Source organism: Mirounga angustirostris, unplaced genomic scaffold (assembly GCF_029215605.1).
Source record: "Mirounga angustirostris isolate CCGP_5_RB_7025 unplaced genomic scaffold, mMirAng1.0.hap1 SCAF_17, whole genome shotgun sequence".
NCBI classification, from domain to species: Eukaryota; Metazoa; Chordata; class Mammalia; order Carnivora; family Phocidae; genus Mirounga; species Mirounga angustirostris.
In genome coordinates, this window is record NW_026991725.1 from 4,880,200 (window position 1) to 4,905,210 (window position 25,011).

The following is a 25,011-nucleotide window of genomic DNA, read 5'->3' on the forward strand; positions in this document are numbered from 1 at the left end:
CTCCTCCCTCCTTGTGTTCCCTCTCTCCCTATGTCTCTCTCTGTCAAATAAATAAATAAAATCTTAAAAAAAAAAAAAAGATTTTTCTCCTCAAGGATAAGCATTCTCAAAGACTCTAAAGCTGTTCATTCTTTTTTTTAAATTTTATTTTATTATGTTATGTTAATCACCATATATTACATCATTAGTTTTTGATGTAGTGTTCCATGATTCATTGTTTGCGTATAATACCCAGTGCTCCGTTCAATACGTGCCCTCTTTAAAGCTGTTCATTCTTAAAAACCATGATATAGTTGCTGCAATTAAGACCTGGATGAAGATAAGTTGGCTGTGAGGATAATGAGCTCTAAAAAATCAAAAGTGTTATTATCAAAATAAAATTTAAAATAAATCCATCTTTCTTTAGATTATCTTTGATGAGTATTTCCCTGACACATGAGGAAACTGACCACTGGATCGCAGACCTCTGAAGTCTGCTACCTAACATAGATGCTGACCTCATAGCAAGAAGGTCTACTTGTTAAAAGCTCTACCAACAGCAATTTACCACTTTTTCCCAAAATTCTGGGCATTGTTCATTTACTGATAAAGTCACTTAAAAATGTAGGGAGAACAATTATACACCAACAAACCAGACAACCTAAAAAAAAATTTGGGGGGCGCCTGGGTGGCTCAGTTGGTTAAGCAACTGCCTTCGGCTCAGGTCATGATCCTGGAGTCCCGGGATCGAGTCCCACATCGGGCTTCCTGCTCAGCGGGGAGTCTGCTTCTCCCTCTGATCCTCCCCCTCTCATGCTCTCTGTCTCCCATTCTCTCTCTCAGATAAATAAATAAATTTAAAAAATCTTAAAAAATAAAGATACTAGTTAAAAAATTTGGATAAATTCCTAGAAACAGGGACACCTGGGTGGCTCAGTTAAGTGTCTGCCTTGGGCTCAGGTCATGATCCCAGGGTCCTGGGATCAAGTCCTGCATCGGGCTCCTTGTTCAGTGGGGAGCCTGCTTCTCCCTCTGCCTGCCACTCCCCCTGCTTGAACTCTCTCTCTGACAAACAAATAAAATCTTAAAAATAAAATTCCTAGAGGGTTGCTGGAGGGGAGGGAGGTGGAGAGATGGGGTAACTGGGTGATGGACATTAAGGAGGGCATGTGATGTAAATGTGCACTGGATATTATGTAAGACTGATGAATCACTAACCTCCACCTCTGAAACCAATAATACATTATATGTTAATTAAAATTCCTAGAAACATACAATCTGCCAAGATTGTATCATGAACAAATAGAAAATGTGACTAGATGGATTAGTAGTAAGGAGGATGGAGCAGTAATGAAAAATCTCCCAACAAACAAAAGTCCAGGACCAGGCAGCTTCACTGGAGAATTCTGCCACACACTCAAAAATTTAATACTGATCTTTCTCAAACTCCTCAAAAAAACTGAAGAGGAGGGAAAGATTCTAAACACATGTTACAAGGCCAGTATTACCCTTACACCAAAACCAGACAAGGACACCACAAAAAAAGAAAATTACAGACCAATATCCTTGATGAACATAGATACAAAAATCGTCAACAAAATATTAGCAATCCAAGTCCAAAAATACATTAAAAGGATCATGTACCATGATCAAGTGGGATGCAAGGATGGTTCAACACCTGCAAATCAATGTGATATCCCACATTAACAAAAAAAAAAAAATCATATGATCTCAATAGATGCAGAAAAAGCATTTGACAAAATTCAACATCTATTTATAATAAAAACTCTCAACAGAGTGGGTATAGAGGGAATGTACCTCATAAGAAAGTGTTACATATGAGGATCATATAGCTAACATCATACTCAATGGTGAAAACTGAAAACTTTTCCTCTATGATCAAGAACAAGACAAGGATGCCACTTTTATTCAACATAGTATTGCAAGTCCTAGCCATGGCAATTAGGTAAGAAAAAGATAAAAGTTATCCAAATTGGAAAGGAAGAAGTAAAACTGCCACTATCTGTAGATGACATGAATATATATACATACATATGTATAGGTATGTATGTATAAAGAGATATATATATGTATGTATAAAGAATCTACCAAAAATACAATTAGAATAACAATTATTTAGTTGTAGGATACAAAATCAATATACAGATAGCTGTGGCATTTTTTTAAAAAAGGTTTTTATTTGACAAGAGAGACAGCACAAGCAGGGGAAGTGGGAGAGGGAGAAGCAACCTGAGCCAAAGGCAGATGCTTAACCGACTGAGCCACCCAGGTGCCCCTATCTGTGGCATTTTTATACACCAATAACAAGACTCAGAAAGAGAAATTAAAACAATACCAGGGCATCTGGCTGGCTCGGTGGGTACAGCATGCAACTTGATCTCGGGGTTGTTAAGTTCGAGCCCTGCACTGGGTGTAGAGATTAGTTAAAAAAATAAAAACTTAAAAAAAGAATGACAATACCATTTACACTTGCATCAAAAAGAATAAATTACCTAGGAATAAATTAAACCAAGGAAGTGAAAGACTTGTGTCAAGAGGACACAAACAGATGGAAAGATATTCTGTGTCCATAGATCAGAAAAATCAATTTTGTTAAAATGTCCATAATACCCAAAGCAATCTACAGATTCAATGCAATACCTATCAAAATTCCAATGGCATACTTCACAGAACTAAAATAATTCTAAAATGTGTATGGAACCACAAAAGATCCTGAATAGCCAAAGCAATCTTGAGAAAGAACAATAAAGTTGGAGGTATCAGGCTCCCTGATTTAAAACTATACTACAAAGCTATAGTAATCAAAACAGTATGGTATTTGTACAGAAACAGACACTGAGATCAATGGAACATAATCAAGAGCCCAGAAATAAACCCACACATACATGGACAATTAATCTATGATAAAGGAGCCAAGAACATATAATGACAAAAGGATAGTCTCTTCAATACAATGCTGGGAAAACTGTACAGCCACATGCAAAAGAATGAAACTAGACTACTATCTTACACCAGATACAAAAATTAACTCAAAATTGATTAAAGACTTGAATCTAAGACCTGAAACCATAAAATTCCGAGAAGAGAACACAGGTGGTAAACTCTTTGACATTGGTTTTAGCAGCATCTTTGTGCATCAGACTCCAAAGGCAAGGGAAACTAAAGCAAAAATAAATTAAAACGCTTCTGCACAGGAACCATCATCAAAACAAAAAGGCAATCTACTGAATAGAAGATATTTACAAACCAGTTATGTGATAAGGGGTTAACAGCTGAAATATACAAGGACTCATACAACTCAACAGAAAAACAATGCAATTAAAAAATTGGCAGAGGATCTGAAAGGCACATGAAAAGTTGTTCAACATCAGTAATTATTAGGGAAATGCAAATCAAAACCACAATGAGGTATCACCTCACATCTATTAGAATGGCTATTATTAAAACAAAAATCCAGAAATAAGTGTTGGAATGGATGTGGGGAAAAGGAAACCCTTGTACATTTTTGGTGGGATTGTAAATTTGTGCAACTACTATTGAAAATACTATGGAGAGTCCTCAAAAAATTAAGAACTACCACATGACCCAGGTTTCCACTTCTAGGTATTTATCTGACAAATGCGAAAACACTAATTTGAAAAGATATATGCACTCCTATGTTCATTGCAGCATTATTTACAATAGCCAAGATATAGAAACAACCTAAGTGTCCACAGATAGATGGATCAAGATGATGTGGTATATTTATACAATGGAATACTACTCAGCCATAAAAAAGAATGAAATCTTGCAATTTGTGACATGGATAGACCTTGAATGTATTACGCTAAGCAAAGTAAGTCCGATGAAGACAAATGCCATATAATTTCACTCATGTGGAGTCTAAAAACAACAAAACAAAAACATACAGGGAACACACTAATGGTTAGGGGGTGGGTGAAATGCGTGAAGTGGGGCAACTGTACGGTGATGGATGGTAACTTCACTTTTGCTGGTGATCACTTTGTAGTGTATACAGATGTTGAATTATAGAGCTGTACACCTGACACATATATAAAAAATGTGTAGGCAAAATGTCATCACTTATGGGTTTGATTCTCAAAATATTTTAATCTTGAGAGACGAGAAACCAGATGTTAAGTTCAGCAAGTAGTAGCAGTCTCTTCCAATTCAGCCCTGATTTCCAAAATGGAAAACAAGATTCAATAGCCATCTAACTCATCAACTGGGAAAGTTTTATTTTTCTTTTATGGCACGTAATTTAGAACATTAAGATAAAAGAATATTAAAGAATGGAATGAAAAATGTGCATGAATTCTGGAGTGAAGATGGGAGTGAGGAGGACTCTGATTTCTGGCTTAAGTAACGGGGTGGATGGTGAAGCCCTGGCCCAGGATTTAGGGGAAGGGAGCAGATGGAACACTGTAGCCTGAACCATTCTCTTGCACCTCCCCTGCCAAAAAAGGAAAACCTGGTGCCATGGTGCCAAGAGTACCACTCTGGCACAGGTCCTAACCTACTGTGAAGAGAGGGTGCTATAGCCTGGGCCAACTCCCAACTCTGTCCCTCTTGCCCCCAAACATACAATTCTTTTCTCTTCCACAATTACTCATTATATGCTAAGGATGGCCCTAGTCTGGGAAGGGGGAAAAAAGAACCAGTATGGAAAAGTGAGAAGGATTTAATAATAAAGTTGTGTGGGAAACATTATTAATTTCAGTTTTTGACATGTCTGAGATGCCTATAAGATAACCAAGTGGAAATTTCTAATAGGCACCTAGCAGAAAAATCTGGGTATATAGTAAGAGATTTGGGTTCATTCTCTTATGCTCACTGAGGGCAGATGAGGTCACAAGATGAGAGTAGCCAACAGTGAATCGCAATCTTAGCTGGACATTGGAATCAACTGGAGATCTTAAAAACCAAAAAAAAGACAACACAAAACTGATGCCTGATCTGTCTCCAGAGAGATTCTGATTTAACTGGTCTGAGGTGCAGCCTATGCACTGGAATTCCTGATAGTTCTCCAGGTGATTCTACCAAGAAGCCAAGTCAAGAACCTGTGGCTTTAGAGCATGAAGAGAAGCCAGGATTCAGGATTGATCCCTAGCTCCCAGGGAACACAACATTGTGAAGATTAAGCAGAGGAAGGAGCCTGTATAGGAGACTGTGGCCCCTAAGAAGGGAGAAAAACAGTGGTGTTATGGAAGCCAAGGAAAGACCATTTAAGGAAGAAAAGGAGCCTCAAAGTTCTCATTTACTATCCATGCTGTTTAGACGTTCCTGAGAGCATAGTAGGAAACAGCTCCCCCAAAGTGGCCTTTATTTCAAATTTCATGCAAATGTCATATTCTGTTCTTTAAGAGTAGTATTTTAAATGATATACCATAGAAGAAAAACAAAATAAAAATTCCAAACCTTATGAACTATCACAAGACACTACCCTCCATCTTCTGGGTCCTTATACCTAAAGTGCAAACAAATTGCAGCTGATGAGAGCCCTGACTTACCGGTCCATACTGATTCCACTGGCTGTAGAAATTCCACATTTTTGCAATTATCAACAATTAAAAAACCCCAAAAAACAAAAAACGAGGCATACATCCCTTGGTTAGCTGAGCAGGTTTCAGTGGGAATAGGTCAATATATTTTCTCTAGTATTTATCAGTGAAGAATTTGTTGTAGAGGCGCCTGGGTGACTCAGTCGTTAAGCATCTGCCTTCCACTCAGGTCATGATCCCAGGGTCCTGGGATCGAGCCCCACATCGGGCTCCCCCTTGCTGTGTTCCCTCTCTTGCTATGTCTCTGTCAAATAAATAAAATCTTAAAAAAAAAAAAATTTGTTGTGCAATTTATAATTCTCTTGTAAGTGATGAAAACTAGTTTTTTTATTCAAGTACTATTGATATTAACAAGGTGTCCTTATAAGTAATTCTTGCACTCAGTAGGTATTCAAAAGTTTATTGGATGAACAAACTACTTTGTGTATGTGTATTAATTTATATGAGTTAGAACAGCCAATTCCCTCCATGTCAGGAAAAAAATCCATTCATTTTGCTAAATCAAGGAAGGACAGGGGAAATACATACCATCTACAAACTCAAGAGTCATGTTGCCTTATCCACCACAGGGAAGGTATTCTGAAGTTAGGCAGTCTGGTGTCAGGTCGTAATTATACCACCATCCAGCTGGGACTTCTCCCCACCACCCCCACAAGCAGGAGGAGCAGCAGAGGGAGAGGGAGAAGCAGACTCCCTGCTGAGCAGGGAGCCCGATGCAGGACTCGATCCCAGGACCCTGGGATCATGACCTGAGCTGAAGGCAGATGCTCAGCTGACTAAGCCCCAGGCACCCCAGCTGGGACTTCTTCCTTCGCTGGAATTACCTTTGGGCTGCCAGGGGTAGGAGGCAGAAAGGAAAAGAAGGGTGAGGTCAAGTCCTTGGCAGTCTGTTTCATCCAGTTTATTTATTTAATGTTTTGGGCTCCAGTGTATTGAAATTTAATCTCACATGAAAATAAGGTTCTTTGCTCAAAAAAAAGCTTGAAAACCATTGGATTAGACACACTAAGGTCTGGGAAGACTTTCAAATTATATATATTTGACTCACAATATCTTTAATATTACTTAACTAAGTTTTTGATATATTTTTGGCAATGTAAAGTTTCTGGGAAGAATTTTAAAAACCACAACTAATTTCCTCAAAGATCAAAATAAAAATATAAATAGGAAATGTCTTAAAACTGCAAAATCAGGAATAAAAGCTGTGCTGAAGAGAAAACAAAGGAAAAGAATTTAAAGAAAACAGATGACACATCTTTTTCAAATGTCACATTTAATGTTTTCACCACTGTACTTCAAATCTACATTGTACAAAGTGACCAGTAAGTGTGCCACGGTAATTGACCAACCTCTGAGATTGTACCTTTCACACCAGTGTCTTCTTGGGCTCTTTTGATACTAAACACGTTTCTCATTCAAGTGAATTGAAATGCTTCAGTTGGGTTGATTCTCAGGAGCCTCATAAAAAAAAAACAAAGATATTGCACCATCTTTGTTTAGTAATTCAATGTTTGTTTCTTTCACAGCAAATAATTACTTCATTGAAGTTAAAACTTCCAAACATAACTTATTAATAGTCTTCAAATTCAGCTCAGATCACTCAAGATGAAAATACTCTGCTAAATACAGATAACTTACAATAACTTTAACAGTTAATTGTCCATAACACACACCAAGGTTTTTTCCTAGACCAATTTTAAGACGATCCATTAGTATTCCTTGTACAGGTGAAAAACGATCTTCAATTTTCTTGTCTTTTTATTTTTAATATAAAAGTTGGAAGGGACATTCAAGTTTCAAGTCTCCACATTGAACTTAAAAAAAAAAAATAGTCATCATCAGCATGTGGAGGTAAACAAGCCAAGTTGTATAACTCCAGGAGGTAGAGGCCTTCAATTTGTATTCATATATACATATGCACAGAAGAATTCAGTGTTCCAACAGAAAAAAGAATTTGTCAAAAAGTAATAAGTTATTTACTACTGTGACATTTCAAGACTCCCACAGCTTTGCCTAAGGACACAAACACATTTGACATAATTCCCTATGTGCCTTTTTTTGTGGCTTTAAAGTTTTTAAAAATTTGTTTTTGTCTTTATTTATTTATTTTTTTTACTGTCCAGTGCAGGAAAAGTCTCACAAAATTTCACAGACCTAAAATGTGCAAGCTAGTTCTCTCTCTATACAGCAATATTGGGATTCTTTTGAAATTAGCCCAGAAATGAATTATTTACACACATGAAAGATGCATGCTTGGGGGGTTCTTTTATGTAAGAAAGAGCAGAAAAACTTCTAATAAAAATAGATTAAATATATATATATATATTTATACTGGGTAAGGAAAACAGAAGTTTAGTCTCTCCTAGTCACAAACTCATTCTCTCTACCCACAACATTGGATTTTAGACAGCACACATCACCGTCACAGCTCTAATGAGAAGCTAATTATAGGGCTTGATCATTAGGTGGCATGCCCCACCCCCACCCCCCAGGTGCAGCCACGATCCCCTCATGTGGCTCCATGATTGGTCGCAGGCAAGGTTTCTAGATTCTTTTGTTTTAGAAAACCCCAAATTTTCAGGAATGGCTCAAATATCAAAATGTACGACTGTCCGTGTGTGTGTGTGTGTGTGTGTGTGAACAATCTCACTTCATTTTAAAAAAAGAAAAAGAAAACAAAACAAAAACACAAAACCCCCAAATCCCGATTTGGTTCAATTCTTTTTTGTTCTGAGGTGAGCCATAACAGCTGCACTAAATTCATAAAACATGTGCAACTCTGGGTAAAATATTTTTCTTCTAAAAGCACAACCACTTTACAAGATTAAAAGTCTAGTAACATTTCTAAATATTATTCATATCATACAAGTAGTGGTTGTTAATTTAAAACTTCATTAGTAAAATTACAGTACAAGCATGATTAACCTCCAGAATTGCAAATCCCAGACTCCAGTGGAAAGCTACATTACATCTTCAGTAGTACAATATCGTCCACCGTCACTCCCACACCAGAGGAGATGGGGGCATCTCAGATGGCTGGGCAACAGTGGAACTGGAAAAAAATAGAGACACGGTGAAACCAGCTGTGACACCACAAAGGGCAAGAGGGCGAGTCAATGTTGCATGTTTTCCTCTCTTCCTTTTAAAAAATTATAAAGTCCATTTCTAGATTTTTATTTAACTTCTCTAAAGCTACGTTTGTTCCAAATTGTTCATTCAAGAATCTGTATCTATAAGTGAGGCAACGGTGATGGGCTTGAAGACGACAGATCATTTACTCGCCGTGGGATGCCGAGCAAATCCCCTCATCTTTCCTCTTTTGGAAAGGGATGATGCCTGCCAACCACCTCATAGGACATTGTGATGAATACACGAGATAATGTAGGTAAAGTGTCTTCCACCATGTCTACTTCGTAATATAAAGTAAGTGGTAGGTATTATAAAAAATAATGTCTATAATCAACCAGGAAAATAACCTTAAGGGATGTAGAATTATCCATTTAAAAACAGCCTCTCAAAATACAGTGACTTTAAGTGGGAACCTATGTGAATGAGCCTTATAAGCACTCTTTTATCAATATGAGTTCAGTAGTAATGGATAATCATTTGGCATTTGTTACCCACAGATCGGTTTTCTCAGTTATTTCACATATCTGTCTAATTTTGCTAACTAGATTATAAACTTGAGGGTGTGTGTATAACCACTTTGCTTTGGGATAATGAATAACCTGCACCTGAAAGGTATTAAAACACATGACTGACTGGGTCACTGATTCTTAGGGGAAAATAATAAATTAATTTTAAACCACAGAAAAGTAAAAATGCAACCTAATTCCTTCTTTCCACAGAAAAATACATGGAAGAAATGAAAGTCACCCCTGATTTAAAAAATCCTGAACAAAAATTCTTTAAAAAAATTTTTCTTTTTTTAAGATTTTACTTATTTATTTGACAGAGAGAGACACAGCGAGAGAGGGAACACAAGCAGGGGGGAGTGGGAGAGGAAGAAGCAGGCTCCCCAGGACCCTGGGATCATGACCTGAGCCGAAGGCAGATGCTTAATGACTGAGCCACCCAGGCGCCCCTAAACAAAAATTCTTGACTTTGCTTTAATAAATGTAATCAACTTCAACACCAGGTCAAGGCCAATTAAAAGGGAAGCAAGGAGGAGAGGGGAAAGGGAGAGGCAGAAAGGCAGGTGGGGAAGAAAGGAGGAAGACTGTGGTCTCTCAGATCTAAATCCACCCTTCTCTGTCCTGCTTTGTGATATTGGAGCCAGACCTTACTCAGTTATCCTTTGCCACCCAGCTTATGCTGGAAGGACACTGCAAGGCCACAGCATCAGGAGGCAGTTTCTCTTCCTGCTTCTGGTGTGGTTTTTTTGACGTGGAAGGCCCACTTTTGTTCTACCCAAACTTTCTGGCAAGTTTCTCTGCAACCCAGCAGGTGTCTCTGGACCAGTTCTGCCCACACCTTTTGCAAAGTTTCTTCACCACCCTCAAGCTGTGTGTGTTCTTGTGGCAGTCATATCCTCTACAAAGAGGTCCAAATTTTATAAGCCTTGGGTGGTGGGCCCTCCTCCAAATTTTAATTTCTTCCTTGTTCACTCTTCCTTAGTCTGGAGGGAGTACCTGCTTTCTGCACTGGCTACTTTGGGACCCTCCAGAATCTTCTTATGCACCTTTTAGAGTTAACCATCTTTTCCTAGTTAATGCTTCTCACTATTAAATTTTCCCTGTCCACATTACTGGGTGTGGTTTCTTTCACCTGGCTGGACCTTAATTGATGCAAGGATTAGGGAAAAAGACACTGAGAAGGAAAGGACAGAGAGAGAGAGACAAAGAGAACGAGGCTTGTCGGGTTCCAAAGCAGCTATGAAGCTCTTTCAACAAAACTCTAGACAGGATACACCAGCACTATACCTATAAAATCACCTTGCTTGCAGTTATTATTAAGGTGGTGGGGATGGTAGTGGGAGCCAAGATAACCATGTCTATGTCGAGGGCAGCAGCCGCCACGCTGCTGCTATGGGAGGGTCCCTAGCATGTGCTCGATCAGGCAGTACAGTGGTCATCTGCGAACAAAACTGCCAAAGCACCATCCCCAATCAACCACCGTGAAGTGGCGTCAGTGTAAAAACAAATGCTTACATTTTTTTTTTTAAGATTTTATTTATTTGCGAGAGAGAGAATGAGGGACAGAGAGCATGAGAGGGAGGAGGGTCAGAGGGAGAAGCAGACTCCCTGCCGAGCAGGGAGCCCGATGCGGGACTCGATCCCGGGACTCCAGGATCATGACCTGAGCCGAAGGCAGTCGCTTAACCAACGGAGCCACCCAGGTGCCCAAATGCTTACATTTTTAATTTGCTTTTGACTAAAGCCAAAACTCGTAGAGGAAACCTTCTTTTTGTCTATATTATCTAATCTAAATAAAAACAGAAATATGCTAAATAACTAAATCACAATGGCAACCTTTTAATAACAAGAAAGTAAGAATTACATATATATAGTTACCTAATAAAGCTCTTAAAAGCAGCAGACTGCGGGTTGATGCAGAGAGGCACTCTGTTTCCTTTCTGCTGTTCCAAAATGAACTGGTGAATAATTTCTGTGGAGAAAACAAACATCATACAATCCATGCCAATCTGCAGGCCTGGGAACAGCGGATTCTCAGCTAACTGGCCAGCATCTGAACAGCATTTCCTACTAGTTCAGTTAGATCAAACACACAGATCATGTATCAGGCAGGATCCAGTGGAACTTTCCTGAAACCAAAATGACAGTGGCTGCTAAACACAGGCAACCTCCATACCCCGCTGACCAAGTGGTGTTATACAGGTTTGAAACTCCGTCCATGGGAGGAGTAAAATGGTCTATAAATTTGAGGGTGATTCCACAGAGTTGGCATTATGAATGAATCTTCTAGGTTGCTGGTAATTATTGCTCTTTTGAAAATCACTGAAAAAACCCCTGCAGTTGTTTAGGCACATAGTTTTGGCCGTTTACCTCAGGGACTACTCCTCTAAAACGTCCTAAAATGTCTAAAATCATTCAGAATTTTGGATGTCATTAACCTCCATCCCCACCCCAATAGGAGATCGTTGTCAGGGAATTTTATGAGTAGACTATCAGAAATTCCCCTTTCTTGTGACCATTCAAGGAATGATTCCCTCAGTGGGTGTTTATATCCTTTGTATAATTTGCATGTTTATATATAAAAAAGTCCAATATGTTTCATTCAGTGAAATCACACTGAGTGAATACATATTATCTACTTTGAGTCACACTCACTAAATAAGTCAGCCTGACCTTCCACTGGATGCAATATTAAATCAGTGTTTTTATAACACACATAGCTTTCTGGGCATATATGCCCTGGACAAAAAGCTATATGCAAGGTTGTAAAATAAACATATGGAGGAACTTTGGTCACCATCTAGATTCAGCTTTTCACAGCCACATAATGGAAAATGTTATTTTTCATCCTGCCTGGCCGAGGGCCAAAAAAGATACTCACCTTTAACCTGTCGAACAGAACTGAGGTTCTTCTCAAAAGTGTCATCAAATTTGGGATTGGTGATGGGCTCAAAGTCACTGGTATAAACTCTTCCAGTAGAGGTGGAAAAGCAACATTTACACATACACGTGTGATATCGTAGTCGCCCTTCATCTAGGTAGGGGTGGGCTAAGGCATCCTTAGCGGATATTCTTTTGGACTGAAATCAAATTTAGAGACCAGCACATCAACACCACAGATAAACATGACTGTCCACAAAGGATCTTTCATAAGACACAGTAACTGCTTTTCACAGCTTATCCTTAGTCTGTAGTGTATCTTGTATAAAGAGGAACGTCTGAATGTAGAGGCAGGTAATGCAGCAGCAGAGGGAGTATATAATGTAGGACAACCAACCACCTGACACCACTAGAAAGCACTTAGACGTGACTCTGCTAAGATCCTGAAGAGTTCCTACCTTGAAATAGACATATGCATGGTCAAAAAATGGCAAATACCATGACATTTAAATATGCAATGCTTTGGAGGGGTAAGTTTACATTTTAAATAACAGTTATATTTTCTAAATATGTTTCAGCATTTGGTAGAGATGTGATCACAGTGGCAATTTTACAAACTTTTATTCTCTTAGAATGCCAACTGAACTTAGGGCAAAAGCCTATGGGTAACTGCTCGGGTTAGGCAGCAGATAAGGTCTGAATGCCATGTTTTGACAGCCAGCACCATCCGAATATCAGTGGCCTGTGGTTTTCTAGCACTTTAGATCAGAATACTTAATGTAGTAGTTTCAGGTTTACATAAATCATAAACTCATTTCTCCATTAAAAAAAATCTGCTCAGGGCGCCTGGGTGGCTCAGTCGTTAAGCGTCTGCCTTCGGCTCAGGTCATGATCCCAGGGTCCTGGGATCGAACCCCACATCCGGCTCCCTGCTCGGCGGGAAGCCTGCTTCTCCCTCTCCCCCTCCCCCTGCTTGTGTTCCCTCTCTCGCTGTGTCTCTCTCTGCCAAATAAATAAATAAAATCTTTAAAAAAAAAAAACTCCTCTTTTTAGCTTAGTGGACATATAAGTACATTTTAAAGTATTTAAGGATGGACTCAGTACAAGTAGAACAAGAATGGACACTCTGCCCCTTTCCCAGTATAATCAAGCACTTCACATAACACAATTAAAAACAAAACCATTTGGTACTCAAACCAAAAATAACTGGATCATCCTGACTGGTTCTAGTCCCCCAAATAACAAAATGTTAAATATTTCCCATAAACCTGGTTTCCCTAAAAACACTTTTATCTCGGGGCGCCTGGGTGGCTCAGATGGTTAAGCGTCTGCCTTCGGCTCAGGTCATGATCCTGGTGTCCTGGGATCGAGCCCCACATCAGGCTCCCTGCTCAGCGGGGAGTCTGCTTCTCCCTCTCTCTCTGCCTGCCACTTCCCCTACTTGTGCTCTCTCTTTCTAATAAAAAATAAAAAATCTTTAAACAAGGGCACCTGGGTGGCTCAGTTGGTTGGGCGACTGCCTTCAGCTCAGGTCATGATCCTGGAGACCCGGGATTGAGTCCCGCATCGGGCTCCCTGCTCGGCAGGGAGTCTGCTTCTCCCTCTGACCCTCCCCCCTCTCATGCTCTATCTCATTCTCTCTCTCAAATAAATAAATTAAAAAAAAACTTTAAACAAAACAAAACAAAAAAACCACTTTTATCTAATTTTTTGCTATGCTGATGTTAAAAGGCATGTCATGACTTTTCAGGATATGATAATCACAAAAGAAAGCTGCTGTTTATCCACCATGAACAGATGACTGTAAACTTGACAACCTCGGTTTTGTTTCTTTCACTACCGGTCATATGGTCATATGGTATATCTGGTGATCCAACCCTTCTGAAGCCTGACTCGCTGGCACTCTTAGAAGTAAGCTTCTTCTTTTTTTTCTAAATGGGTCCAGCTATTCCTGGAGGTTCCACTGGGATAAAGTTCTATTATCAGAACCAAAGGAAACAAGCTGGCTGACAGTACATTTTGCCTGGGACTGGGCCCCTTGGAGTCCTCAGTGCCTCCGGCCGGTCTCAAGTGAGGGACAGAGCTCCTTGGCTTTTGCACACTACAGCTGGGTCTTGGACAAATCTACTTCTGGTTCTGACTGAGCATGGCCAATCGTGCACACACTGGTGGCAGCAGTGGTTGAATCTGGAGTTTAAGTTTATCATCTGACCGTTAAGTCATTTCTGTCAGGTGGCAGATGTGAGAAATTGGGTCTCTCTCAGAACCTGGTTTTCCTGTTAGTTTTGTTGCCTGTGGGTTCTGATATTTCCTAAAATTCCAGAATGCAGGGTTGGAAAGATTTTGGTGTTATCCCAACTACTGATAGCAAGCTCTGTGTTTGTTCATTCTGTGTGCACCAACATGGGGTCCTCTAAAGTACCTTACCTAAGAGAAGCCTTTGAACAAAAAGTAAATCAAATCCCTAGCATGCAATCAATGATCAACTTTCATTTTTCTAAACAAATTAATGTCTCTTTAGAACTTCTGAAACAAGGCTAAAGAAAGAAGACTGTCATTTTGTAATGGGTATGAACACTGAAAAGAAAAACTGCCTTACTAAATTGAGAAAGAGATCACAAAATTACTCAGATTTTCAATAATGTTCTTTGGAAGGACCTAGTGGTGCTTAATTATGTCCTATATATATATATACATATGCACATATATGTGTGTGTGTATATATATATATGTTTTAAGATTTATTTATTTATTTGAGAGAGCCAGAATGCATGCACATGTGAGTGCAAGCTGGGAGAGGGGCAGAGAGAGAGAGGGAGAAGCAGACTCCCTGCCTGAGCAGGGGAGCCCAACACTGGGCTCGATCCCAGGACCTGAGCCGAAACCAAGAGTCAGACATGCAACTGACTGAGCCACCCAGGTGCCCCATGTCATATATATTCTTAATTACATATTGTACATACCTTGTTTAACTGATCAACATTTATAATAGATGTGGATACTTGTTTCTTGGATTTTGTTGCTTTATCAGAGTTGGCTTAGTTTTGAAGAACTGATAAAACTTTCCATTTTACAAATAAAAAATATTTCTAAGCAAACACATTGATGTACTTTGTATACTCCTGAAGGGAGTTAATATATCATGTTATGAGATCTCTTAAAAAGCAAATGGAGCAAACTCCTGTTCTAGCTGGCTTTTAGAACCAATCAACACATTAAAGACATTTTACAAAGAAATGAAAAGATTTTTTTTTTTTAAAGATTTTATTTATTTATTTGACAGAGACTGCAAGAGAGGGAACACAAGCAGGCAGAGTGGGAGAGGGAGAAGCAGGCTTCCCACTGAGCAGGGAGCCTGATGTGGGGCTCGATCCCAGGACCCTGGGATCATGACCTGAGCCAAAGGCAGACACTTAACGACTGAGCCACCCAGTCGCCCCTGAAAAGATTTTTAAAACATTATTCTTCCTTAAGTATTAAATATGTTGGCTATTTAGAAATTTTTTCTTGCTAAGGTTGTAACTCATAGGGGCGCCTGGGTGGCTCAGTCAGTTAAGCATCTGACTCTTGATTTTGGCTTGGGTCATGATCTCAGGGTCCTGGGATTGAGCCCTGCATCAGGCTCTGCACTCAGTGTGGAGTCTGCTTGTCCTTCTTCCTCTGCTCCTCCCGCTGCTCTCTTTCTATCTCTGTCTCTCTCAAATAAATAAATAAATAAAATCTTAAAAAAAAAAAAAAGCTGTAACTCAAAGATTAAATAAAGCTTTAACCATGAATTAAAATAATACTCTTGGTTAGTAGGTTACAGAGTAAAAAGCAAAATATTTCTCTTAACTTAAAAGTTTTAATATCTGGTATATAACTGTATAAGATAAAGAGGTCATGTGATATTACTATGCAAGGTGACTCTGGACAAATCAGCTTGAGTTAATAGTTATAAAAATTTTAAAATATCTGTTTTCTTTCTGATTTTACTGCCATGTACAAATAATGCCACCACAATATTCTATAAGTTTTGGGTTTGTTTTCCCACAAAAAGCCTAGTCATTTTGAATTTAGTTTTTTTTCTACTGATTTTGCTGGTCAGATAAACTAATATCCCTTTGTATAAGATTACAGAATTACAAAATTATGTGTTCAACTACGTTAGATGAATGATAATAGGTAATGTGTTTCTAAAAATAAATCAGTTTTAGAATGCTACAATTATAAGGACTTAATCTGTCAACTTAAATTTTAATCTGATTCTTAGTTAAACATTAAAACCTTGGTAATAATTAATTTGAGTTAATAAACAGTCTTTGGATACCCGGACAACATAATTTTAATATACAAAGGCTCTTCATTAATACATTATAGAGGAGCCATCAATAAACAGTTAAAAAAGATATGCAAATATCTTTGGGTAAAGTAATATGTATTTTTGTAAAGAGTATAAAAGAATATGTGATGATAGGAAGATGTATATGCAAAATAATAGACAGATGTTTGGCAAGAGGAAAAAAAGTGAATAATTTTGTCTAACTTCCTCATAATTAGTGTTGTGCTTTAAAAATATATTGCTTGTAACTATTCACTGCATTTAGATAAATTAAAGTCTCTGGAGGTTTGTTTAATGCCTTCACTATTTGAGTTAATAGTTAATTACATCTTTATAAACTGATTATTTATTACATCCCATCCTTTCTAATACTATTTGATAGTGTTACAATAAAAGAACCAGAGCCCTTTAAACTTATCCTCTAGTGGTTTCTGCTTTCTCCTTATATTTGTCTAAAGGCTTCTACTACAAGCTAAGGAATTAAATTTTCCATGAGAAACGTCACAAGAACCTCAGTAAAGGACTGTTACACCAGGTACTCCCAACTACTGAATTCAGGATACAAACTTACGGGTATAGCTGATATTACCAGCACAGACAACCATCACCTAGACTAAACCAAGTAACTGAGCCAGGATTTCCAGGAATGTGTCAGTCCAGGAGCAGACATGTGGCAGGAGACTGCTTAACCCAAGATCAATAAAGTAATTAAATAATTATCTCAGACTAACTGGACTAAATTAACTCAGACTAACTGATTTAATTATGGTTAATGTTCTATTTTTGATGGATATTTTTTAAAAACCTCATTTCTTTCTTCTTAATGTATCGCTAGCCTTCAATTTAACAGGTTAAATCAGAATGAAACACTCTTTAAAAATGGTATCTATTTCTAATTGAACCCTCAGAATTGGAAAGAAAAGAATCCTTAATATCAGTCAGAAACTAAAAAAGCATCAGGCCAATTTAAAATGATTCTGTAAATAAATAACAATATATATTGGTTGACCTTGTCCTATAAGACAATGATAAAAATGGGTAAATATTACATGGGGTGCCTTAATGGAATTCTTTTTTTTAAATGACCATGTAGTTATTTGCACAGGTCCAATAAGAATCTATCCTCTATTTTTTTTTGAACCAGATAAATCTTACCTCCTTCTTATAGATAAATCTAATGTATAACTATGAGCACACCAAAAGTTTCGTTTTAATTAGGTGTGACAACCCCACTCTTAAGGAAAAAGGACATTTCATGTGTAGAACTGATGTCTAAAAAGCCTCTCATGCTTGGTATCCACTCTACGGCTTAGGAATTCCAGCCTTAGGGTTGTAAAGATTATGAACTCCTGGCAGGTCAGGATCATTAATAATCATGGGATCTCAGAGAAATAGGACACCTTATAGCTCTAAGTATTGCAAGTAAAAGTTGGTACAGGTGAATCACATGGTTCTTCTTCCCTAATCTTAACAGAATAAAGAGAGTAACATATTTCTGACACATAAAAGTAAAATTTAACCTCAGGGCCTTTATAATATCCTCTAGAGGCAGACAGAAATGACCTCTGAAGCCTGAAGTTCATGTGGTTTTAATTTCGTTAACCACAAAAGATACATTAAAAATATGTAAAAGGTCTTTATGTATGAACATCTCCTGTTGTATACATAGTTTAGCTATGTAGATAAACTTGCCAAATAAAACAAAAAATCAAACTAATGACACTAAATCACTAGCTCACTGAGCAAGTTATGTAGTTGAAACAGTCCTTAATGGTAGGAGCTTGACCACAAGGAGGGTATGGAAACAAGAAGCGCCACTCTGTTTTGCTTCCCGTATCATGAGGCACCTCACATGTTGAAGCAAACAAATGGAAACCAAAAAATAAACACCAAATGAACAAAAAATTCACTCTGTCCCCTGAGATGTAGCTGTTTTCTCATTATGAACATACCAATGTAAACTTCATAAATGGTACTTCTGTGGCTTTTTTCCCCTTTAAATACCTGTTGTGTTTTGTACTTGAGGACTTCCTTGTACTCTCATCAAGTAAGATGTTCTTTTCTAAATGTTTTCATTTTTGAGTCTTCTTTGGCAATAGTTACCAGCACAGAGATGAATAATAAATAGTCTTTGGATGAACAGATAAATGAAGACCTGAACTTTGTCTCAGAAGAGTCAAGTCTAGAAATGGCATTTGATAAGGCTACCATCTCAACCACCAAATGAGTAAACAGTTCCTTATGCAATGTAATGGGCAGATTTTTTCCCAAGAATGTTAAAATTCTTTTCTCCTGATTTACCTTGGTGTCAAACTCTTTTTTCAAATCCTGAGAGAAATAAAGATGGTATAGTTCCCTATTTCTCTTCATCTAGATGTTTATGTGTTAATAATCAAACTTCTGTGCAATGAGCGAGCATGATGATACACATGAAACGGGACTGAAGTTTATTTTTGAAAAGTCATTCTTTACATTGCTCAGCTATTTAAAGCCAGGATGTTTTTCTTAGAACACATGTATTTTTAATTCATTAAAACAATATAAAAATAAACACTACTTACTGGATCAAAGACCAACATCCTGCAAAGGAGATGAACAGCTTCATGTGTAGCCTGGCTAGACAGGGTATAAAGTACAGGAAGAGATGGCTGTAAAAAATAAAGAATTAAAATATGTGAGTCTTGTGTATATAGATATGGAATACAGCCAATTTACTACAAGTATCCAGCTAAGATGTGTGCACATACATCTAACTTCAAAGGGAATGGGTATTCCTCTCATTAACCTATCTTCACAAGCAGCAACTGTCACTGACTTCTAGTAGAATATTTTATATTTCAGGATTACCTATTATAGGTTAGCTCACAAAGGAGTCTACAAAAAATGAAAGCTAATCCTGTAAATATGGTACTGCTTTTAGCCTTATACCTTATACCTTCCCTTCAGGCAAGAAGGGAAGACCAGACATGCCTGGAAGTGGGAGGCAAAAATATTTAAAACCATAGGCACATGCAAAATCAAGCACAGAAACTGTGCAAAGGAAGTATGTGAACTCTGTCTTACAGGTCTGCCTACTTCCAACAAAGCCACATAGTAAAACCCAATAAGAATAGCAGCAAGGTGTCTCAGAATCATCAGGAGAGAATTATTCACCTTATAGAAGTTTTCTGTAGGATCAAGGACAAACAGAGATAAGATGAGATGAGGGCTCTAATTCACTAACTGATTAGATAAATCAACATGTCAGAATCCCAGTATCCTTAAGCACAGAAGGAGGTGGTTGGGCTAAATGATCTTTGAAGTTCACTTGAGTTCTAAAATTGTATGAAACTCGATAGGATTATGACAGCTAAAAAGCATTATGTGCATAGAACCCGTTCACAATTGGCACTAAAATATTTGTTTGCAGATAGAGAAGTTATTTCTTGTTAAAAATATGTAAGTCTATGGTAGCCCTGAAATTATCTGTATTAGTCAAGGAGTGGCGTGTGGAGAGTGTGGAGAAGAGGTCTTAATTTACAATTTAATTTACCTATTTTCCCTAAGAATTTCTTTATTGTGTAAAATGAAATAATTTGATATTTTTTAAAGATTCTGATTCTTGGGGCACCTGGATGGCTCAGTCATTAAGCATCTGCCTTCAGCTCTGGTCATGATCCCAGGGTCCTGGGATCGAGCCCCGCATTGGGCTCCCTGCTCCGAGGGAAGCCTCCTTCTCCCTCTCCCACTCCCCCTGCTTGTGTTCCCTCTCTCTGTCAAATAAATAAATAAAATCTTAAAAAAAAAAAAAGATTCTGATTCTTGGTTTGACTGCAAATAGCTGGTCTTTTTCAATGGCTTATGCAGGTTGGCAGCCAAATTCCAGCCAATTCTTACTGACCAAAATATCTCACCATAAGCAATTATTTCCTTTCCACTTTTTTTAAAAATAATTTTTAAGATTTTATTTTTTAGTAATCTCTACACCACGATGGGGCTCAAGCCCACAAACAGGAAGTCAAGAGTCGCATGCTCCACTGACTGAGCCAGCCAGGAAACCCTCTTTTCTACTTTCTAAGTGAATCCAGCCTTAATCCTATTTTTGTGGTGGAGGTGTGTTATAGCTTAGGGACAAGAACATTGGGATGAGTACTAAACAGGGGTTCCAATTCTAACTTTGCCATCACTAGAGTCAGGTAAATCACTAGAACCTCCGCTTTCTCATCTATTAGACTGTACTGGCACAGACCAGCCTACCGACCCCAAAGCACTGCTCATCATCGACCATCCACCAAATGCCAGGGTGTGGGCTAGGTGTTGGAGCAACAAAGATGAATATCGGGTCTTGGATGGGCAAGGAAAACATATGAACAAACAGTTCTAGAGGATGGAGAATAGAGGACGAATTAGAAGGCAAAATTTGTTAAGACATGAGGACAACTGGATACGTGAGGAGCTTGTGAAATTCAAATGAGTGGATGTTAAGGCAATGTGAAATTTTACACCCTCTCCCATCTTATCTTTCTTTATAGAATTACACCCTAACAAACACACTAATAATAAAGCTAAGTTTCACCACAGCCTGGAACTGCCAGTCATCTTATATTTTCTCCTTTTCTGCGTTTCTGTGTTGCATGTTACAAAGGGGCACAGGGGTGCCTGGGTGGCTCAGTCGGTTAAGCGTCTGCCTTCAGCTCAGGTCATGATCCCAGGGTCCTGGGATCGAGCCCCACATCGGGCTCCCTGCTCCGTGGGAAGCCTGCTTCTCCCTCTCCACTCCCCCTGCTTGTGTTCCCTCTCTCACTGTGTCTCTGTCAAATAAATAAATTAAAAAATCTTAAAAAAAAAAAAAAAAAAAAGAAGGGGCACAGAGAAAAAGAAGTCAGTTCAGTTATGCCAACACTTCTCCAGAAAGATAACCACTAATAATTTAGTTCCTAGCACTGGCTCCACAGGAAAGATACAATACTAGAGATGCCAAATGTTTAATTCCATTTTCTTCCCCTCTAATTCACCAGCCATTTTGGTTGAAACCAGTTGGGCACAAAGTATCAGAACTAAATAAGAAGTTTATATTTCTCATCAAGTGCAACCGAATCAATCTGAATAAAAGAAAAAACAGAATGCTTAGAAATATGCCCTAAATATTTCATTTGGAAAAAGTTTTTGTCAATTCCCCCAACATTCACACCCATTACTTTTTCCCCTTTAAGACACATCGGTCCATTTTCTGTTTGTTCTGCAAGTTTATAAGCCATTTAGCAATGTAGAAGTGAGTGGGTGCCAGTGCTGAATCACAAGGACAGGAAGGGTTATAAAGAGTACTCCATTAATGACTATGATTAACTGCCAGAGAAAGGAAGCAAGGATGAGCTTCTGGGCCTGGGTGAGGGGCCCTAAATGATATGTCACAATCATCATAAGCCAAGTGCAGAGTGCTGGTCACCACAATAGAGTTGGCTAGGCTGGCCTGGCTGTGTGAGTCCTGTCCTGTAAGTTTTCAGCTAGTGGCAAAAAAGCTGTGATCATCAGTCAGCAATGCTAATTAAGTATGCACAGTGTGCAGTGCACCATATAGTGAGCGCTCTGGGGTTATATACAAGAAATCTCGACCTGAAGAACAGTTTGAATTGAATGAACTCTCTAACATAATCTATTAAATGTAAGATATGGTTCCTGCCAGGAGACAGAACTATTTTCACTTTAGCAAAAATATTACATGTATTTCTGTTGCAATTAGTTGGAACAATTTGAGGAAAAAGGAAAATCTAAACCTTATAAGAGATGAACAGAAGGACTAAGGGCTGATAATAGACTTTTCAATCCTACCAATAGGTCAGTGCCTCAGTAAGTATCTACTTTGTTTTCCTTTTTTAAATTTTTAATCTTTTTTTAAAAGATTATTTATTTATTTATTTGACAGAGAGAGACACAGCAAGAGAGGGAACAAAAGCAGGGGGAGTGGGAGAAGGAGAAGCAGATTTCCTGAGCAGGGAGCCCGATGCGAGGCTCGATCCCAGGACCCTGGGATCATGACCTGAGCTGAAGGCAGATGTGTAACAACTGAGCCACCCGGCGCCCCTGTTTTCCTTTTTTTAAAAAGATTTTATTTATTTATTTTAGAGAGATGGAGCAAGCGGGGGGGAGGGGGAGGGAGAGAGAGAATCTCAAGCAGACTCTGTGCTGAGTGCAGAGTCCGATGTGGGGCTTGATTCCATGATCCTGAGATCATGACCTGAGCTGAAATCACGAGTTGGCAGCTTAACTGACTGAGCCATCCAGGTGCCCCAACAAGTATCTACTTTAAAAGGTACTTGGGCCATGGCAGCTAAGATTGCATTCATCCAAGATTTTGAGTTGTAGGAAAGAAACAATAAATAAAAAATACCAAACGGTGTTTTTGTCTGCCCAGCATTCCTTGACCTTTGGGGAACCACTCCCTCTTCAGTCAAAAATCAAGTGGCTGAGCTTGATTCCAATCTCTCAACTCCAAGGATGGGCACCTGACCCAGGCCTGGCCAACTGAACGAAGTATTGCCCTGAACACGTTGACTGGCTCTGGGAAAGACACATGTTCTAAAACGGGGGACAGCCAATGGACTGGCTAATCCAACACATACCCTCCCAATCCTCTTCTCCTTTACCTACCTTTATTATAAAAGACAGAAAACACTCATTTTTTTTTCAGCTTGTCTTACATCTGGGAGGTTACATGTTACACAGTTCTGGACAATGACATAAGCAGAAATATGCTAGGCAGGCTTCTGGGAAAATATCCTTTCCTGATAAAAGAGACAGATACTACTAGCGTTCCCTCTTTCCTCCATTTCCTTGCTTTGAATGTGAATATGATTTCAAGCTACAGCCATTTTATGGCCAGGAGGAGATAAGCAAGAGGGTATGAAATCAATATTCTACAGATGGCAGAGCAGAAAGAAAAAAAACTAGGTCCTTGATGAGTTGCTACACCAGCTCCAGGCTGCTTACCTCTGGACTTCTTGATACGAGAAAAAAATGAACCCCTATTTCTTTAAACCACGTAAGGAAGATTTTCTATTGCTCATAACCAAACATATTCATAACTGAATCAGAGACCTTCCAAATACTTTTTCTATCTATTTGGGAAAGCTCTTTCCTGAAGGATTGGTATGCTAGTAGAACGTAGGCCTGGACTGCTGGTTCCATTTTTACAAACACGCAGGGAAAAAGAAAGCCTGTCTGAAAATGAAGCCAACACACAGGAAAACAAAACAGAGAAGAGTCAGATTCCTGGCTCGGAACATCACTTGACTACTTGAATCCAGCAAAGCCTGAGTCAGTTGTAGCCCAACAACTTCATATAAAAAATTCTATGAGCCAGTAAGAACCCTTTTTTGTTTAAGCCAGTTTTAATTGAGTTTCACCCAAAAAGAGTCCTGACTGATACACTATATGGGAATATGTATATTAATCAACCACACAAGAAAATTAATTTGAGACAGTAATCTGCGACTCTAAGAAAATAGCAATTAGATTCTCCTTTTGTATATGTATGGTTATATTTTTTAAGAAGTCCCAACAAACGATAGTATGTATTTCTATATGTACAAATATATATAAATAAATGCATAGAAAAATATGTCTGGGAAGATATTCTCAAATTAATCCAGAGGTGACTGGGACAGTGTGTGTGGGGGGGTAGCTACGGATGACTAACTGTAAAATTTTTATTTTACATGTACTCACATATTACTTGCATATGTACAAATGAAATTAATAAAAAAATCTGCTGTGAAGGTGTATGTGTAAGGCAGTGCATACTGGCTAAGAACATAAGTTTTAGAAGTAGAGAAACCTACTTTTAAGATCTGGCTTATGACCTTAAGCTTATTATTTGACTTCTGTAATCCTTCATCTCCTGTTTGTAAAAAGGAGCAAATGGTACATTATAGTGCTGTGAGAATTTAATGAACTAATGTACAAGAAATGGTTGGGACAGCGACTAGTACATAGCAAACTTCTAATTATTGTTAGAAATGATTATTAGTAGTAAAGAATGGTTATTTCCATCTAACTTTGAGTAGCTACTTAAGTGGGAACTACTTGAAAAAAAGCTTAGTTTTTCTTTTTATAGTCCAAACTCAAAGACTTGTATTGAAATTTTAGAAGTATTCCTCATGAGTTCAAATATAGTTCATCTAACTCTTATATCAAGTAATTTAGAGTAAGTACAGTAAGGTAAAGCTTGCCCTGTGAAGACCTCCAATAGCCTAAGCAGCTTCAATGAGAATTCTGAGTCCTTTCTAAAAGTTAGAGGCTTTTTCTGTGTGCATGCATTTTTATCTCACGTAATTAGTAATGTGTTAATACAGCTCATTCTGCCTTGTTCATATATTTATCTATAAATTTATCTATAGGTTTTTGTAAAGAACTTCTATCATGGTAATGCATAAAAAGGAATGAACCTTATCTAATGCCTTTTCTGCATCAACTGAGATAATCATGATTTTTCTCAAAGTGTCAAAATATATTAATAAATTTTCTCTAGGTGAACAGTCTTTGCATCCTTGGGACAAACTCCACTTGATCATCATGTTATATATATAAAAAAATCATCACAAGCTGTAGCTACCATTTTATTTTATTTTTTATTTTT

At 38.2% G+C, this 25,011-nt stretch overlaps 1 protein-coding gene across 7 annotated transcripts in view; it reads right to left on the reverse strand.

Moving 5' to 3' along the window:
• The window catches only part of NLK (nemo like kinase), a 191,757-nt gene that overhangs the window by 15,108 nt on the left and 151,638 nt on the right, over window positions 1-25,011 (reverse strand). Inside the window, exons 8-12 of one of the 7 annotated variants that reach the window (XR_010408752.1) lie at window positions 18,959-19,045; window positions 12,078-12,276; window positions 11,075-11,168; window positions 8,487-8,613; window positions 3,297-7,019 (exon numbers count right to left, since the gene is read on the reverse strand). Coding sequence is in view for 5 of the 7 variants with exons in the window: in XM_064583580.1 (XP_064439650.1) it covers window positions 10,853-10,985; window positions 11,075-11,168; window positions 12,078-12,276; window positions 18,959-19,045 (513 nt within the window). In the remaining 2 variants the exon portion in view is untranslated. Of the gene's footprint in view, window positions 1-3,296; window positions 8,614-10,832; window positions 10,986-11,074; window positions 11,169-12,077; window positions 12,277-18,958; window positions 19,046-25,011 lie in introns of those variants that run through there. The other 6 variants (XR_010408751.1, XM_064583583.1, XM_064583584.1 and 3 more) reach the window with 6 other exon arrangements.